This window comes from Drosophila busckii, chromosome 3R (assembly GCF_011750605.1).
Source record: "Drosophila busckii strain San Diego stock center, stock number 13000-0081.31 chromosome 3R, ASM1175060v1, whole genome shotgun sequence".
Lineage (NCBI taxonomy): Eukaryota > Metazoa > Arthropoda > Insecta > Diptera > Drosophilidae > Drosophila > Drosophila busckii.
Window position 1 is genome coordinate 13361871 of NC_046607.1, and position 19103 is coordinate 13380973.

Below are 19103 nucleotides of genomic sequence, written 5' to 3' on the forward strand. Positions count from 1 at the left end.
TTATTTCTTGTTGTGTATGTTTTTTTTTTTTTAAATTAATATTTTTGTATTTTTTAACAAAAGAAATTGTTGCAATTTTTTTTTTTTTAGTGCGTTTATGTTTAAGTGTTGCTCGTTTTATAAACCAAGTACGAATACAAGTTAAAGAGAAAGCAAGAGAGAGAGAGAGAGTAAAGGCATACGGCAAAAGTTTGAGCTGAGAGTTACACACACACACATACATACACACACCCACATAGCAGAGAGCCTGAAAAAGAGTCAAGAGTCCGTTTTGTATTTGTTTTCTCGCTTAATTTTGAATTATCAAACTTGTTTGAAGCCAAGCTTCAATAACTACGAAATGAATGAGCTTAATTAATAAACACACACACAGACAAACACATACACACACATACATGCATACATATAGAAAGAAAAGCTCCGCTTATTGACGCGATTCTTTTTCTGGCGCATTAGCGTTGAATAATCTCCACATAGCATAAACTGAAAATAGTTACGATGGAAAAGCAATAGTTGAATTTTAGATAAAAATATATACGCATATGTGCTATAGAACTATATAAACTGAATTCAATAGTAATAGTTATATAAAGAATTTCAAGACTTAACAATGCATACATAGAAACATGCACACACACACATACATACACAACCAAACACACACACACATTCTCTTAAAATATATTTGCAAACTGCAAAAAATAAAAATGGAATTTGTCAACTAAACTATAACAACAACAACAAAAGTATTCGATATTTGCCTTCGCTCTTATAATATATATATACATATATTATAATCTAATTATATTGTATAACTTTACACATACATCTTCTGTATGTATCAAGCCAGAATTTGAGTATAGTGAAAAAAACGTCGCTTTTTTAAATTTAATTTTATATAGCTGCAAAGAAAACAAGGAAATTACAACTATTTAAATGAATTATACAAATGCATCCTAGTTGTAAAATTTATGAAAAACATAAACACACATTGAATATAATTAAAATAAATTAATACAACATAATTAAAATATATATATATATGTACAGCGCTATAAACATAATTAGCGTAATTCGAAACAATAGATATTCTACATAAGTACACACACACATATATACGTACACACATACACATACATAACATAAACACATACACACACACACACACACACACACACACACACACACACTAAAAAGACTGAAATATATAGTTCCTTTTGTTTTTATGTATATAACAAAGCAAACATAAAAAATTCTAACGAAAATTGTACACTTTATGCGAAAAGCGAAAACGTAAAAACAATTAATGGAATTATAAATTAATCAATGTAAATTTATATCAATAATTAACTAGCAAGTCGCAGCCGAATGCATTATATTGCATAATGTATATTCATAGTTAAATTAAACTATTTTTTTGTTTGTTTTTGATTTTGTAACAAAATGCAAAAGGCCTAACAACAACAACAACAGCAAAATTGAGAAAACCTTTATCGCAGCAAAGTTGAAACCAACATAAATATAAACGATAATAACATAGTGTGAAAAATTGGCTCATTATGCTGCTTTAGTGTAAATATACATACATACATACATGTATAGAAAAGCGTATCATAAATTATATTAACATATAAAACAAAACAAAAAAAATAAAATAAAAAGCTTCAATATTTTTATTATTTCTAACTAAAGCTAATTGTAATTGTAAAGCTAAGTTGTTTCCTGTTTATATAAGCGAAATAAACAACTACACATATTATTATAGCAAGACTATAATAAAAACTAAATTAATATACATTAAAAGCAAAATGCATTTTTTATTCATTTTTAATAATATCCTTCCACACGCAGCAAGCAAAACTGTAGCAACAATAAAAGTTACATAAACAACAACAAATATTTCAACAACAAAAATTACAACAACAAACTCCGGTTGTTATCTTTGCTAAGCTGCTTTTGCACCCTGAAAGTATGCAAGGAGCAACTTTTATCCTTGGCTATAACTCGGTCAAATCCTGTCGTATTTTCAAAATTTTTGGCTTGCGACACTCACAGGACGATAATCTATCGATCTACATCAAAAAAACATGGGGTCATCTAATTATCCATTAACTTAAAATTTGTCAGCCTAAGGCGCGAGAAAAAGTAACCAAAATCACAAAATGCTCATTTTCTCCTAAAATACAAGGACGATCCGGATGTCCTTCACACAGTTGATAGTCCTTTTTAATACGAGTCGTTTGGCACTGATTTCGTCCTGATCCTGTTAAGGATTTGGGAATTATAAGCATTTTTCTGTATACGAAAAAACCTGTTTTACTCAGCTCCTGTAAGGATTTTCGTCCTTTAAATTGAATATTCTGAAAGCTTTTAATGAGCACTACGTGCATGCCAAAGGACATCCTTGTAGTCCTTGTAGTTTTCGAGAAAAGGAGCAATTTGTGTTTTTTGACCAATTTTTGCGATCCACCCCCTGCATTTTTTTCAGGAAATTTTTTTATGCAATCCTGGATATCCTGGTATGCAGTTTGATAGATTCGATGCACAGAAGCTCAAAAATGCATGTCCTTTTGAGATTGGAAGGATAGCAAAGGAGCAGGAGCTATAAATCGATGAAATCTGACCATGAAATATGTAAACAGAAAAGACTTAAGCAACGAACTTGATGAACAATTTTTTTGTGCGATCCTTAACATGCTGGTATGCCATTCGATAGATTTGCTGCCCAGGACTACGTAAATGCATGTACTTTTGGAATTAAAAGGATATCTTAACTATTAAATTAAACAAATGCTCGTCAGTTTATGTTTTCTTCGCTTTAAATATTTATTTGGTTTTTTTCGATTGTTTTTCTTTTTTTTGTAAATTTAATTTTAATTATTTTTGTTTTGGAACGAACGAAAAGTACCTAACAAATGTTGTTGCCTTACAAAATAAAAGTACATTTATAGAGGAATTTTATTTACTTCAACTTTTATACATTTTTTTATATAGTTTGCTTTTAAGTGGTATTTGTTGTATGGTACTTGTTGTTAAATAACTAGTTAGTTAGCTGTTGACTCTGTTGGGGTTTATTTAGAGATGATTTGGCGTTGACTTTGATGGTGAGAGGAGGGTTACGTTTGCTTTCGATAACGAGCCGTTGTTTTGTTTGAATTCAGTTTATATTTGCGTTGGTTGATTGGTTTCTGTGTTTAAAGTACGTTTTTTTAAATTACATTTTATAACAATAACAAATAATTATGTGTATAGCTTTAATAACTAAATCAAAACGCACTGAGAGCTTGAAACGGCAACTAAACAAAACATACAAATAGACAATAAGAGAGATTGTATATACTATAGTCTTGAGTCTTTACATCCAATGTGTGTGTGTGTGTGTGTTGCTGCTGTATTTGTTGTAATCCACAATCCACACGGAGAGGAAGAGTACTATATGCATGCGATATAACTGAACTGGAAGTTGGCTCGTTTGTTGGAGATTGTTGCGATTTGTTTTGGAATTTATCGTATATTTTACAATCTTGCAATTGAATATTTGTTGGTTTATTATCTTTTTATAATATAATATATATAATATTAGATTTGTTTTGTATAGCTATATTGTTTTACTAAATTAAAATTATTCTTGTGTGTGTGTGTGTGTGTTTGTTTGTGTGTGATTGTTTAATTTACAGACAGTTCTAGCGCAAATTATTTTGTAATGAGGCTTCTTATTGTTGATCTTAAGTTATCATATATATTTTTTTGTTTGCTTTTTCTTTAAGTATGCAGCATTTGTGTTTGTTTTAAGGCTAAAAATTGTAATTTGCTTATAAAATGTGTTTTTGCATTTTGTGTGGCCAATTTGTTACTTAAAATTACGTTTGGATTATAAATTTAAATGTAAAGTTTATGCTTAAAATGTTACACACAACTTAGTTTCATTAAGTTTGCTACTCTTTAATTTGTTTTTGTGTTTTTTTTTTGTTTGTTTTAGTTTTTGCTGATTCTTGTGTTTTTGTAATATATATATATATATATATTCAACTGCATTGTTTTTGCTTTATTGACTTGATAATTTGTAATAAAAGATCAACTCTAATGTTATATGCGCTGCTTGCTTTCGTATATAATTTTAAATTATAAACACCCCCCGTTTCCCCCCAGCCCACGTTAGATAGTACACAATCCGCAACCCGCCCAATAAACCTTAAATTTGCAATTGAATTAGTGTGTATATGTGTTTGAGTGTGTGTTTGTGTTTGTGAGCTAGCAGGACCTTTTAGGGCCCATAGGCATCCGTACTAAAGTCGAACAGCCGATCGATGCCTTCGTTAGCGTTCAGCGCATAAGGATAATCATTATCATCTGGCGGATCAATAGACACAAATGCATCGTTGTTGAAGTCTGTAAAAATTATAGAAAATAATTAAATTAATACAAATCCAATTAAGCTGCAGTGTAATAACAAAATTAAATATATAACTGGCGAACGATTGGCGATGTGGCGTATGATTGATTTTCTATATATATTTGGATTATATTTTTTATTGGTGATTGCATGTTTGAAATTCACGCCAGAGCTGAATCTCATGGTGCTACAAATTTTCAAATGTCAATGAATGAACAAACACAACGGTCAGTGCACTGCAGACCCACGAGAGTTCAGTTCCAAAATGAATTTGCGCTTGCGCGTTTTGAGAGGCGGCGGGTTAATTACACACACACATACATACACATGTACAAATATAACTTGAGAGCTTGAGCGTTAGCGTTGGTGAGATTATTACAAGGGCTGTGAGTCGAAAGGTTAAAGCTAAACAGAGAAAGAAGAGAACGCATGCAGTGAGTGAGGAGAGAATTATGCTGTTAGTGCTTGGTGATGTGATAAAGAGAAATATAGAGAGAGCGTTAATTATGATTAGTTATAGTTTATATTACACTTTGGTTATTTAATTCAATTTTGAACTGATTCTCGTTTGTTTGGTATAGCTGGCCGAAAACGTTTACAATATAAATTCATCTGTTTCCTCTTCACTTCCAGTACGTTGTATGTGCAGCCGACGCTCAGCAAGAACTCAGACTGTGATGCGATATTGCAAAGCACGCAAGTCACAGCGAAAGTTCTTGACAAGTGACGCTTCATTGTAGCGAGAGAGAGAGCGAGAGAGCGTGCGAGAGCGTTGGTTTAATGCTGTTATTCACATGAGCAATGAGAGGCTTAGCAATGAAAGTGCAATGATAAGCACACACACACGCACACACAAACTTTAAAGAGAGAGCGTTTTGTTTACTTACAGTCAGCATCAATGTCGCTAAAGAGCGCATCGAGGCCTTGCAGCGCAACATTGCTGCCATTGCTATCGGCGTCGCAGTCAGCAATGCCAGATGCTTGTTGCTGATCAACAGTGGCGCCAGCGCCAGAAATGTTGCCATAATTTGACGGCAATTCGTATCTATTGTTCGCCACCGCGGCGAATTGCATTTGCAGCGAGCCCATGGCTGAGCTGCTACCGCCGCCGCCGCTGCTGCTGCTGTTATTATTCGTATTGCCGCTGTTGCTGTTACTGTTAACAGCATGCGTTGCTGTTGTTGCTGCATCTGCCATGGAACAGCTGTACATGGACACATCGCTGCGTTGGTTGTAGTTGTTGTTGCTGTTACTGGAGGGTAGGGATTGTGTATTGTTGTTGTTGCTGCTGCTGCTGCTATGACTATTAAGCGTAGTTGTGCTGTTTTCCACATTCGTCACACGACGCCGCGTCGCCAACATGGGCGTGGACGTAGACGTGGGTGAGGGCGAGGATTGTGTTAGGGTGCTATAAAGCTGTTGGATGCTATATGGTTGGCTGCTCCGCACCACTGGGCTGGTCAGCGTCGGCACTAAATGATTCAACTCATCATCCACGTCGTCATCACCAGCATTGGTTGTCGTTGCCGTCGTGGACGTGGTTGTCGACTGCTGCTGCTGCTGTTGTGGCGAGGTCAGTTCATATTTGACATTTCCAATATCACAAATGTTATTATATTGAGGCTGCGTTTGCTTGGCCGCTTCCTCAATTGACTTGCTAAGGTTACGCTGCGCCGACGGGCGATATGTTGAGTGACCTTAACATAAAAAAAAACCACATTGATTAATAATGTTTAGAATATAGTTAAATGAAAATTGTTACCTAGACTCTTGGCGCTTATGGCATCAATGTTATTAAAGAGCGGATCGTTGAGTCGCTGATTGGTCAAATGATGCAGACGCGTCGATGTCGCCGTACGCAGTCCGCTGCTAGCCGCGGGCGCAACCGCATAACCTGAGCCAGGCGCAATCGGCGAATTCTCCGGCGAATTGTCGTGGCATAGAAACACGTTGATTTCGCCGCTGTTCTCCGCCTTTACATAAATCTCGCGCGGCAAACTTGTATTGGGCAACTGTAAGCATAATAAATGTTAAATAATAATGTTAATAACAGCGCTGTTAAGTTGCTGGTTGCTGCTGCTGTGAGTTCATTCAACACAGTCACAGTTCAAGGCAAACGGAAGCTGCTGGCAAATTATTTATAAATAGTGCGTGGCTAACAAAGTAAAATCGAATTGGAAGAGATATATATTGAACGAAATACGTTTGCCAGAGCTTTGATATCAAAAAATAAATAGAGAGCGCGCAGGCAAATTGGATGGCATGGAAGAGTACGGAAGGGAGGGAGACACGGGAGGGGGGAGCGCCTGTGTTCCATTTGCCAGTGAGGCGCTTGTCTGTGTCATCTGTCGTCTTGTCTAAAAATAGGACGCCATGTTTAATGGCATGCAGACGCAAAGAAGAAGAGCACAATTGTCTGACGTTGAGGAGAGAGCGACAAGTCTTGGACACACATATATATCCTACATATATATCGTATATAGTATGGGATGTTAAACTTACCACAAGCTTAGCCTCTGGTGGCGCCTTGATCAGTATGACAATCTGATCTTTAAACAGATCCACATTCAATAGATCATTCTGCGTTACATAGGCCATGTTGCCCATGTTGTCCACCTCCTGCGATATGCCGGCCAGCTGGGCGCGCATCTGATCGAGCAGCATATTGAGCTCATTCTCGTGCTGCTCCAGTCGCTCATTCTCGGCCTCAATGTCGCGCGAGCGTTCGCTGCTGACCAAAGACTGACCGCCACGCCATTGTATATTGTTCTTGGACTTCTTCTCCAAGATGCCAATGCCCTCGAGCACGTTGGTAATGTCATAGATGCGACGCTTTTGCACGGACAAGCGATTCGAGGCTTCATTCAGATCGACAACACCATCCGGTGACTCTTGCAACAGATCCACAAACTTTTTGGTCAATATGCCAAGCGAAGTATCCGCGCGATTGCGATCACCACCACCACCGCCACCACCAGTGGTGCTGCCGCCACTCGAGACTGCCGACGATAAGACTAAAGCATTCGAATGCCTTGTCGCTGTTGTAGACGACGACGATTGCTGCTGCTGTTGTTGTTGCTGCTGCTGCTGCGACGCAAACTGCGAGCCAATGCCGGCCGGTGGTTTGCTGGTCTCGCGATCTTCATCATCCTCATCATCATCATACTGATGATGATTCTGCTGGTGCTGACGCGTTTGCTGTTGTGCCTTGCTGTTGTAGGTAACTGTTTGATGTTGCACGCTCTGCTTGGCCTGCTTCTTGGGATGGATCTCGTGGGTGTTGCCATGTGGCCGACGCTTGACCTGCGAATTTAGTTTAATAAGTTAAACGATTTGTAGTTAACTAACATGCAAATGTAACTAACCTTGTAGTATTGCGTTATATCATTCGATTTGCTTGCAACTCCATTACGTTGTTGCTGCTGCTGTTGTTGTTGTGTTGCATCTGCAGCAGCTGCAATTGTTGTTGTGGTCTTTGCAACTCCACACTTATTCAGACTTATATACACATGATCTTGCAGATGTGCAGCAACATTCGGGTTATCGCTGCTGTTATCGTAATCAATGTCCAGCAACTTTTCATTTTTGATCACCATATTATTATTATTATTGTTGTTGTTGTTGTTATTGTTGCCCAAAAGCTCATAGTTGAGCTTGCGTACCGTCTGCGAGACGCCACCGCCGCTGCCGCCATAGATTTGCTGCTGACGTTGTGTGCTGTTGCTGCTGCTGTTGTTGGTGTTGCTGTTGGGCGCGGCGGTGGTTATAAGATATCTCGACATTTCGCATACGCGCTGCCTGCAATTGTACAAAAATAGTTCTTTGTTGCTTCGGCCCGCGCGCGCGCTCTCGCTCAATCTTTGCTCTCTTCACACGCGCTCTCTCTTCTCTTCTCTTGTTGTTGCTGTTGTTGTGTTTGTGCTACGTTGGCCTGGCAGCAGCGCGGCGTTCTTTTTGACTTTTGTGTAGCATACTTTCCAGAGCTTGTAATATTTTATACAAAGTTGCCACCTAGTTCTAAGCAATATATTTTCCTGATGTGTATAAGTTTAATTTGTTGGTTTGTTTTTTGTTTGCTTTTTATTGTACTTTTTGTTTGCGCTTATCAACTAAATTAGCACCTAGGGATTCTTCACATCTGCAAAAGAAAACAAAGGTAAAGAAAATGTTTTATTTATCACTCTTCAAAATTTATGCAATTGGTACAGTAAACTTTTGCGCCACTTTTGTGTTGTGCTTTTCACAATTTCTTTCATAACAAAAAGTGCCACCAAATGCAAATCAGTGGCAGTGGTAGCAGCAACACAAAGTACAAGGTGTAAAACAAAAACAATGGGATGCTTCGCAGTAAATGTTGTCAAAAATAAATTTAGAGCGAAGCAGCCCACTGTATCTTGGAAATATATCATAAAATGCGTTCTTGCCGCTTGTCGTCATCACGCAAGCGCAAATGTCAATAAACTCGCCAAAAAATAGACAAAAAAGTAACCATCAATACCAAAAAAAAAGCGCGACAAGCGTGTGAAGAAAAGTTTAAAGCAAAGAGAAGAAATCGAGAACCAAAAAGCGTAAAGATTTGTAGTAAAACGCTTTGGCTCACCACTCAACGATTTTTATTGCTGTTTGTTTGTCTATTGTTTAAACTAATATACACACATATAAATAATGAAGTTAAAAATTCATATTTCAAGTTGTTGATTTTGAAAAATTAATGCGCGGCATGCCAAACAGTTAACGAATCCATATTCAAATTATAATTTAACAGCGCTGATGTTTGCTAATTAACAGCTGTTAAGTTTAGCAGCTGTTAAGCGTAGCATGTGAAGTGAATACATGCATACATATAATTTGTATGTATTCCATACCTGTGTGTATGTACAGTTAAATGTAAAACGAGCACAAACAATGTTGAACGTTGCGTTGCGTGGAATTTGCTGAAATTGGCAAGAAAAAAACAGCGCTAAATCAACGTGCCGCTCGCGCAGGTAGCTCAGAGGAAGCAACAGCAACAATAGCTAAAGGCAAGCAGCCGCCGCCTACCTCTCTGCTTGCTTCTCTGCTTTTGCTGCTCGCTCTCATTTCTCATGCGAAAAAATATTAGCGGCCTTTACTACTATACAAAAAAAAAATAAAGCAGCTTTCATACAGAAAATAAAACGGTATCTGCTTACAGACCAGCGAGTTCTGTAGTTTCTTTAGTTGTGTATATAAATTTTGTTTTTGTTGCATGCAGGTAATTCAAATCGAAGACATGGAAATTTTATACGAAGCCAACAAATTATGTGGGCAACACTATGAAAAGGGTAACACAACAGCAGCGCATCATCAGGTAGGTCCTTCTGCAAATTTGAATGCACACAAATTATTTATTCGTTTGATCAACAGAGGCAATCAAAATCAAGTAGCATATGAATTCATTATGCATCTAAAATTACAGCCAGAGTCTAAAGTTACACAAACTGAAAACTGTATGGATGATGAAAATGCTTCATAAGAATATCAAACAACCAGCATAGCAGGGACTGGAATTTAACATGAAATGTTAGCCATGACCGCCACATTTAACAGTGCTCAGTGTTGTGACCTTCTGTGGCCCGCTCCCCCCTTATTCAACATAAGGTTGACAACTTTAAGTGCACTTGTCGCGCTATCTTTGTATATGTAATTGAGTGTGTACATATTTATCTGTTAACAATAAATGCCAAATATAAATATCAAATGCAACTGTAACTCTTATATACCCATGCATACATTTATTTGTATGCGTGTACAAACAGTGAAAGAAGAAGAGCGCAGTAAAAATCGGTCTAGCACAAAATAAATAGTAAAACTAACAAACAAGCTCAGCGCAGCTTTTTATTTTCCAATCAACCTGGCGACTACACGCTGTCGTATGACTGATAAAAATGAAGCTAAGCGTGTATTAAAGAAGAAACATTTATATTTATATACATACATATGTACATAAGACGAGTAAATAAACTGGAAAGTCAGTTGGCCGGACGGACGGTCGGCTCGTTTCGTTCCAAGCACGCAAACAACAACACTTGACGTATTATTTTTTTTTTTAGTGTGAGTGCGCATTTTGGATTCTAGCTACGATGATAATTGTAAATTATCAAAGTAGAAACACAAGAAATTGTTATAAACGACATGTTGCATGGTCAGTAACTGCCTTTGCTTGCTTGCAATATAACGGCAACTCAACTAACACGATTTATTAATTATTCAAACAATTAATGTTGCTTTAATTATGCAAACACAAGTAAATAACGCTATCTCTCTCTCTCTCTCTTTTAAGCACACACATGCTCAAACGATTCGAAGAGAATTTAGCAGCGCAGCGCTGCTGCAGTCAGCGTTAACGTAAAAATTTCGCTTTCTTTTTGCACAGCATTTTGCATGCGCAGTAGTAAAGCAGGCGCAAAAAATAATATAATATATATAAACGCACACACACATACATATGTATGTATTTGCGTATATACTACAACAATTGCCATAAACGCCATTCAGTTGACGTTGTCGGTGGGCGGCAGAAGAAAAGTAATATGCGCTATGCGTGTGCCTGTGCCTTCGCAAGTGTGTGGGGGGGCAACTTTTTCAAGAGAGCGGAGCGTGTGGGTTGTTGGGTTGCTCTCTGCTGCTTTTGGGAGAGTTGCCGGCTGCGTTCTTTCTTTTTTTTTTTTGCTTGAACTAACAGCTGTTAGAATAAGGCGCTGTCAGATGCGTTCCATCAACAGAGCCAAATGGTTGTTTTTGTTATTTTCTCTGCTTCTCGTCGTGTGGATTGTATGTAAGTCGCTATACTTGTGTATAGTATTTTATTTTTTCATAGCATAGCCGGTTTTAAAACTCGCGTTCCACACAAATTATGCGCGTGCATTTTGTGGTTCTTGCTGGTGGTTGACCGCTACATAAACTGATTAATAAGCAGCATATACATATAAGTATATAATATATTGTACATAATATGCAAGTGCCTCAACTCATCGCCATTTTAGTATTTCCCCACAGCTAATTTCATTAAGCCAATTACGGGGCAAAAGAGCACAGAGCCTACAAAACTAAGTCTTTAATGCGACTCTTGCTGTGTTGTTTATTTTTGTTGCGGCTGGCTCCATTACAATCAAAGCTTAACCCAAAAATGCCAATCAATTGGGCGATCCTAAAACATTAAGCAAATAACACAACAACGAACGAAAGTGTGTTAAGCATTTGCAATATCAAATGAAACAAAACAAGTGTAAACACCAAAAAAAAAGTGCAAACTTTACATGCATACATACATATGTAAGTATGTAGTAGTGTGACGACACCGCAAAAGCAAGTTAACATTAAACTAAGCCAATAAGAGACTGCTGTCAAGCTTAACAGCGGCCGTTAAGCCCAGTTAATTAGTTGTTTTTCTTTTTTGGCGGTAGAGAAACAGCGCGCTACAAATAAAAAAGAGAGAAACATTGCCGCTTTGCTAGCTCGTATTAAAATGCGTCGCAAAATATTTTACCAAATAAAATGCAATGTGGGGCAAAAGGGCAAGAGTTTATAGCTTTAAGGGCGTTCAAGATAATTAGTGTTATCACATAGAAACTAGCTCTGGTTGTTAATTTTAACATAAAACTATGTACGAATTTCATTTGCATTGCTTATGACGCATTTTCAAATCACAGGTTCATCAGAATTATGTGAACGTATGTACACACATACATAGATACATACGCTGTAAATGAAATCAAGCTGTTGCCTTATCAGCAAAAGAAATAAAGAAAAAAAAAACTACTCTCTCACGCTCTGGCACGTCTCTTCTTCTTATTCTTATTTCACACTCCTTCTAAAAGCTTCGACACCGCAGCTGACTGCTGGCGACTCCCTTTGAAAATGCTAACATGTGAATATTAACGGCTAGGCTCCAATACATTGTTGATGCAAAGAGATGTACACACACATGCATATGTAAACATGTAGGTTACACTGCTGCTAACGTGTGGGAGTGTGAGCTTTAGAAGTTGTTCATATAAAAGCTTAAATTGGAGTAGCCACACTTAAAAGACATTTAAAGGTTACTTTCCGCAAATAATTAATTATTGCCAACACACAATACACAAAGCTGCTCACTGTTATAGAGCAACTGTTTAATAAAATATTAATGTTAAACTTGCATAAATTAAAGTGCACGCACATAAATTGGAATTTCTTTGCATTTTTACGTTACACTCTTTGTACATACGCGAAGCCAGCTCTGCTCTGTAAAGCACTGAAAATCAAATGCCCGCTGTTTCTGCTCTGCTGCTGCTTCTGCCGTCGTCGTCGCCGCTGCTGCTTAAGTTTTATTGTAGTAGTTGTTGTTGTTGTTATCGCCGCTGCTTCGGCCGCGATCATTTAATCACACACGTTTCATATTTATACATACACATAGTTAGTTATATGTGTAGTTACTTTAATTTAAAATTATTTACAAATTTTCGCGCAAAATCTTTTCCTCCTTGTTCACTCTTGTAGTATTATATTTTTTTCTGTTAACGTGTGACGTCAGCAGTTAAGTAAAAATTTATTTACATATACACACATACGTTTGTATGCTTGTATAGAGATGTGTACTTATGCATGTATTTATTTGTATATATCACATAATTGTTGTTGTTTATTTGCGTTTTTGTTCTTAATTAGTTGCTATTGTCTTTGATTGTGTTTGTGTGCAGTTCTTGTATTTTTCATCTAATTTTATCGGTACTTTTCACATTTTATGCGGCGGCGAGCTAAACGAACTTCATTGGCCACGACGTAAACGCAAATGTTGCCAAGATTGCATGTTGGACACATGTACCCTCATAGCAAGCCAGCCCTCACTCTCTTTTCTGACTAAATGTTCATATGAACATTTGTCTGTGTTTGTGTGTGTGTATGTTTATGTATGTTTGTATATACTGCGTAGTGTGAATGGAGAATGGAGTCGTCGTCGCCGGCAAAGACTCGCAAGCGTATTGGTGAGCGCGCGCGAGAGAAAAAGAGAATCAACGCAGAGAGTGAGTGCGAACAGAGAAAACGTAAGAGGCTACGTAATTTTGACGCAATTCCGTTGATGGCCAGTCAGCAAGCAGCGCAGCGTGTTGCTTTCATACCTTTTGTTGTTGTTTTTCTTTATGCTTATTTTTTTTTTGCAAGTGCACAAGGCCAATTGAACAGCCTTGAGAAGACGCCACGTTTTATATGTTCGAATGCAGCTTTAAATTAATTTTATTTTCTGCATGAATCACACTATTGAGCTATCAAAGATTTAACATTTGTACAACACGCGGGCGTTTTTTTTTTTTTACGATTTTACGTGATAAGTTGCGCGACTTGTCGCTTACTTTTCTTTTTATGTGTGTAGCTTTACGGACTGCTCAGTGGGGAGCAGCAAACCAAACCAAACCGAACCGAGCGAGCAGCAGCGACAAGTCGGCGACGACGACGACAACAAAACTGATTGCGGCGAATTTGCTGCCGCCAATTTGAACTGTTATTAGTGCTGCTTTTGTTGCTGTTAAGCGGAATTGCTTCCATGTGTGTGTGTGTGTGCTTACAGGCGGCGAATTGAAAGCAGCAGCTGAGAGTGAGAGCAAAGCAGCTGAGTGGGTTGGCGGCAGAGTATGAGAGCCAAAGTGGAACGTAGGTAGTATGTGGCATGTGGATGCCAGACTCACAGCGGTAGGTGTATTTGTATTGGCGTTTATATACACACATATGTACATATTGGAGAGCTCGCTCAAATGCCGGCTACAAAATACTGAGAGACGGAAGTGACGTGCCGCCTTCACCGTACCCACAAGCACGTAAGCCGAACTGCCAAGTACATAATGTACATTGGAATATTATATATTGTATTTACTTTATGTTCTGTCTTGTCTTTAAGCTGCGTGTGTGCCTTCGTATGCTTCTTAGTGTCGCTAAATGTTGCGTGGTCTTTATTTATTACCGGCAACAATGTTGCTGTGCTCAGTTAGCGGCAGCATATTAACAATATGTTACTAGCATTTTGTCTATTCGACCAAAACTTTGTGTACTGATCGTCGTAGCTGCTGCCGCTGCTGCTGCTGCTGCTGGCTTTTAAATAAAGTTCAATGAACCAGACAAACACATCTGCTCAAATATACATTTGCGTGTACCGATCGCTAACTGGGGTATATCTATGTGTATGAGTGTGTGCTCATAAAAAATCAAGCAAATTATGTTAAATACGCCGCACAAAACTCACGCCCAACTTCACTTTTCATATCTTGCAGCAACAAGCAAACCAAAGGGAGACAGACTGATACACATATAAGTAGATACATTCGCACACACGCACACACTTACGCATATTCAGTTAATTAAAAGTATTTATGACACTGTACGCATAAAAAATGTCTTCAAGGATCGTGGGAAGTCCAAGGCAGACAGAAGGCAAAACGAGCTCAACAAATATCTGCGCTGCTGTTGCTGTATCTATGAAGCAAAAGAAAGACAACAAAAAATCACGCAAAAACATATGTATGAGTATCAGTATAGAAGACCTCAGGGGAGAAGACGTTCTGACCTAGGGTTGTCTCTGGGTGGTTTATGAGAAAAAACTTGAGCTAAAAAAAATTATATATACAAAATGTATAAAAAATCAACACACGCTGTCAGTCAGCTACAAATTCCCAGTTTCGCAGATACTCAGACTTTTGTGTGTGTGTGTGTAGGAACACAAAAAAAAGGATGAAAAAGGATAACAGTGTACTTAAGACCTTGGGTTCACTTGAAGTGAAAAAAGTTAATAGAAACCCAAAAACTGGAAAGCAGATTATTTCGCATGCAACTGCAGAAAAAGGTAAACTTATGCAGCAATAGTTAATCTTAAATACTAATTAAAATATAATTTGCAGCACTATCGATGCAGAGGAATTGAAAACGCGACAGGCGCGCAACCCCTTTTTAGACTTTGTGCAACACATACCCAAATCCCAAGCTCTGCATACACGGATACGGACATGGGAAATGAATAAAATCCAACGTCGCCGGCGCAGACATGCCGCAGAATGCAATCAACTTGAAAACTACTTGAGAGCGACTGACGAACGCGGCGCGGCATCAAATTTGAAAATAAGAGTAAAAAGCAAAAATCCAAAATGCAGCACATAAATACTCTGCGCAACTAATAGATTTCAAAATTGAATATATTAAAAGTTGTGGCAGGGTATGCAAGCGGCGTATAAATTATTTAAAACGCATTAAAGTTAGAGCAAAGTCAGCGCGCAGTTGACGTTTGCGTTGACGTCGACGTCGCTGCATGTTTGACAGAATGTCAGTCATAATGTTGATTGTATGTAGTTGTAGTTAGGGTAGCGCACACACACACACACACACACACACTGTTGACTGGGATGTCAGCTTTTTCTCAGTCGCTGCGTGTGAGATTGCATTAGCGAACGAGCGACAGAGAGAGTGAGAAAGAGAGCAAAAGGTTACTTCCGACGCGACAGCGACGCAACATTTATTGAATTTGCCAGAGAAAATTGCCCAAAAATAAGAGTAGAAACACACAAATGCATAAATAAATACATTGAAAACTTTGGCGCCCACTGCTCCACACTAATTGTAAATTAATTGTTAATTATTTTTACAGACTATGTTAAGGGTTAGAGCAGCGCAGTCAACTCTAACCTATGCCATGTTGATCAATTTTAAGTGGAAAAACTAGCGCTTTCAAATCAAATATTCAATTCTGTTTTTGTTTTTAGGGTTAGACCAACTGCGAACAGAGCAGCGTTCATTAAAGTCTAGAACGACAAGCAGTCGACCTTAAAAGCACGACTACCTGTTCGCCCTAACTACACAATAAACAATACTATATGTATGTTATGTACGTTTGTATATGGGCATAATACTTGATATTGTTATATGCTTAGCCACAACTCAAGCTGATTGTGAGTGTGAGTGTCTAACTGGCTGCAAAATTATTTAAGTTTACGTTCAATGAACTTTTCTCTAAGCCATAAAATATATGTGAGTAACAAAAATCTGTAATGGCTTATTATTTTTATTGTTTAATTATTCAACAAGAGCAATATACACACGCAAACTAGCAGAGAGTCGTCTACGCAACGAGTATCATTGTAACGAGTCAAAGCAGCGAGTACTTTTATAGTTGTGTTTACATTAGTAATAAATTTACTTACGTGTCTGAATTGTGTTTTATTGTTTCGAATTTTGAGCATAACGTAATCCAGTCATTTAAATACAGTTTGTGCAATTAATTGAACACTTAACACTTATGAGATTTTGTTTAACAATGCAACATACATAATTTAGAATAACTTTGTAAATTTAATATAAAGGGTATTGCATTTTGTTGTTTGAAATTATGGTTGTTTTTAGAATTAAATAACTTGTATTTATAATATAATGTTAACACTTAGTTTTTTGCGGCATTTTTCGTTCAAGTTTTTCAAGTTTTGGCTTAGTTTAAACAAATTGTATTTTTGTATTTATATTTCATTGCTCGATTGCTTTTGTGTAATCCTCTTGTGTGCGCAGACTGCATTAGTATTGGTGATGTGGTTTCGAAAAATTTCAACAATATGTAAATAATTTTGAATTTTTTTTAACAATATTTGTAATGTAACATTTTGAATTTGAATATTTTTTGTTTAAACATGAACAATTAAAACAATAACGCGACAACGAGAGACAATGTTGATCATGATCAACAATTGATTAACAGTAACAGGGCGGCTGCCGTTTCGGCTACGGGTACGTAGAGGAATTGAAGAGATTCACTTCCACTTTCTGCTGCGGTCGGTTTATAAATGTTGCGTAGTTCTGGCCGCAGACAGAGCCGAACTGCAAAACCAGGCAGCAGCAGCAGCAGCGACAAGAGAGTCGAGAGCAGAGGGCAGAGGGCATAAAACAGCCAAACAGGAATGCAATTGCAGCAGCAACAGCTCAGAGAGCAGCGAGAGATCGAGAGCGAGAGCCGTGAGCGCAGCAGAGTAACGGCGCGTATGTAAGGAATGCAATAGCAACAAAAACAAAAACAACAAACAGTTTGGTCATAGGGGAGGGTTAGCATTTGCTGCAGCCGATCGCTAACTGCGCTCTCCTGCACTCGCGCTCAGCAAAAGAGAATGCGCAGGACTGTGTGTGACAGTGTGTGTGTGAGCAATCCACACAGCCCACCCGGTGGCGCAGGGTTGCAGCAAACTTTTGTGCTCATCTATAGCAATTTTTGTTCTTCAAAGCTATGCGCAAGATTTAACTAAAATGTTTAACTTTAGCTTGCGACCTTTTTTCTTGTATACAGCACTAAGGCTCACACACACATACACATGCACGCATATATATTTAGCCAGCGACAGGTGCTAATTGCCTCTTCACTATGCTCAACTAGTTCTTTGTCTATGCGCTCGGTCAGTCCATTGAACTCGCCTCTCGTGCTCACTGCGGATCACAATTAGCACGCAGCAGCTGAAGAAAACACAGCAGCGGCGTCTGCTTATATATAGTATATGTATATAGCCTGCCGACTTCTTGCCATACAACCGGAAATCAAAAAATACAATCGGCACATAATGACAGAGCGCAGGACTTAAAGCCTAACCCCCAAAATTACAGTGTAAAGCATCTCGCGAAATCCATAAGCAATTTCAAGTAAAAAAAAATCTTAATCAAATTGCAGCTTGACTGTGGGCTAAAAGTTACTTTCGATTATTTTTTCTACTAACTATTATGCTTTAATCAATTTAGACTGCTGACGCAGGAGATGAATTGCCGCCCCAAGCTAAGCACGTCAAACTGTACTCAGAGCTATGAGTCCTGCGTACAGACTGCAGCATAGAGGGCTGGGCAGAGAACTGCAGCAACACTTTTTGTTGGTTTGAGGTTCGATGTGGTTTGAAGGGGAGAACGTAGAGAGCAACACTAGACACGGGACATACAGGACATAGGACCATTCACTCGCTCTGTGTCGCTGACAGGCTGGCTGACGTATGTTATTGCTGACGTTGTTGGATTCCGTATTCCGAAAATATATCAACGAGGTTAGGTTTGCAGCTGTCGTCTGTTTATTGCTTTATGGGTTCCCGTAACAAAACAAACGTAGCACATGCCAAAACTGGGGGGGAGAGCATACGCTTCGACAAAAAGTACCAAACAGTAGACGAAGTAGAAGTGTCGTGTTATGTACTTAAGGGCATGTGGTGAAGGTTCATTGGAACTTTAGCTGATAAGAAGTAGTTCTCTAAGTCAGTTAAGCGCTTTTGAAATTAAAAAGTAATAATTTGTTAGCTTGGCTTCCCAACTGGGACGACAGAGGTTTATGCTCCCAACAAACAACATTGACTGAAGACTTTGGTCGGTTACGTTTGTGTTTGCGCCTAAGGCTTTGGGATTGGGTGCTCATTAAAACCAGTGGACTGACTACCTGGTCGGATGGTACTACGTTCGATGCCTTTGGCCTGGCTTACCGGTTTTCAAATTTGGGATATGCGCTCACGTTTTTATTTATTTTTTTTCTTCTTTCAACTATTTATAAGTAACAACACAGCAGCTCGTGCAAGAGCGGAGAGGAAGAGAGTTCGTACTACAAAAGCTGTGCCGATGCAGGCCAGAAGAAGAAACAAGCAGAACCTTCGTTAAATCAACAGACGAGCGTAGAGCGAGTCCAAGTACATCGAGAGATGTGTGTACATTCATAAGAGGGCCGAGGCTA

The 19103-nt window shown here is 38.3% G+C and overlaps 1 protein-coding gene across 2 annotated transcripts; it reads right to left on the reverse strand.

Moving 5' to 3' along the window:
• Positions 1-4072: 4072 nt before the first annotated feature.
• On the reverse strand, positions 4073-13849 carry LOC108604076 (transcription factor E2f1). Of its 2 annotated transcripts, none has more exons than XM_017993345.1 (6): positions 12621-13849; positions 7759-8531; positions 6896-7696; positions 6156-6405; positions 5281-6090; positions 4073-4389 (listed from the first exon to the last, which is right to left on the reverse strand). In XM_017993345.1, the coding sequence occupies exons 2-6, from the start codon at positions 8173-8175 to the stop codon at positions 4265-4267; spliced, it is 2403 nt and encodes an 800-aa protein (XP_017848834.1). In that variant the 5' UTR covers positions 8176-8531; positions 12621-13849; the 3' UTR covers positions 4073-4264. The 2 variants fall into 2 exon arrangements, with proteins under 2 accessions (XP_017848834.1, XP_017848835.1); XM_017993346.1 differs by having other exon boundaries at positions 12573-13849.
• Positions 13850-19103: the final 5254 nt, after the last annotated feature.

Coding starts and splice junctions, on each gene's coding strand:
- LOC108604076 (XM_017993345.1), bottom strand. CDS start 8,175: ATGTCGAGATATCTTATAACCACCGCCGCGCCCAACAGCAACACCAAC. Junction 7,697..7,758: donor ATATAACGCAATACTACAAG/GTTAGTTACATT, acceptor CTAAATTCGCAG/GTCAAGCGTCGGCCACATGG. Junction 6,406..6,895: donor CACCAGAGGCTAAGCTTGTG/GTAAGTTTAACA, acceptor TTATGCTTACAG/TTGCCCAATACAAGTTTGCC.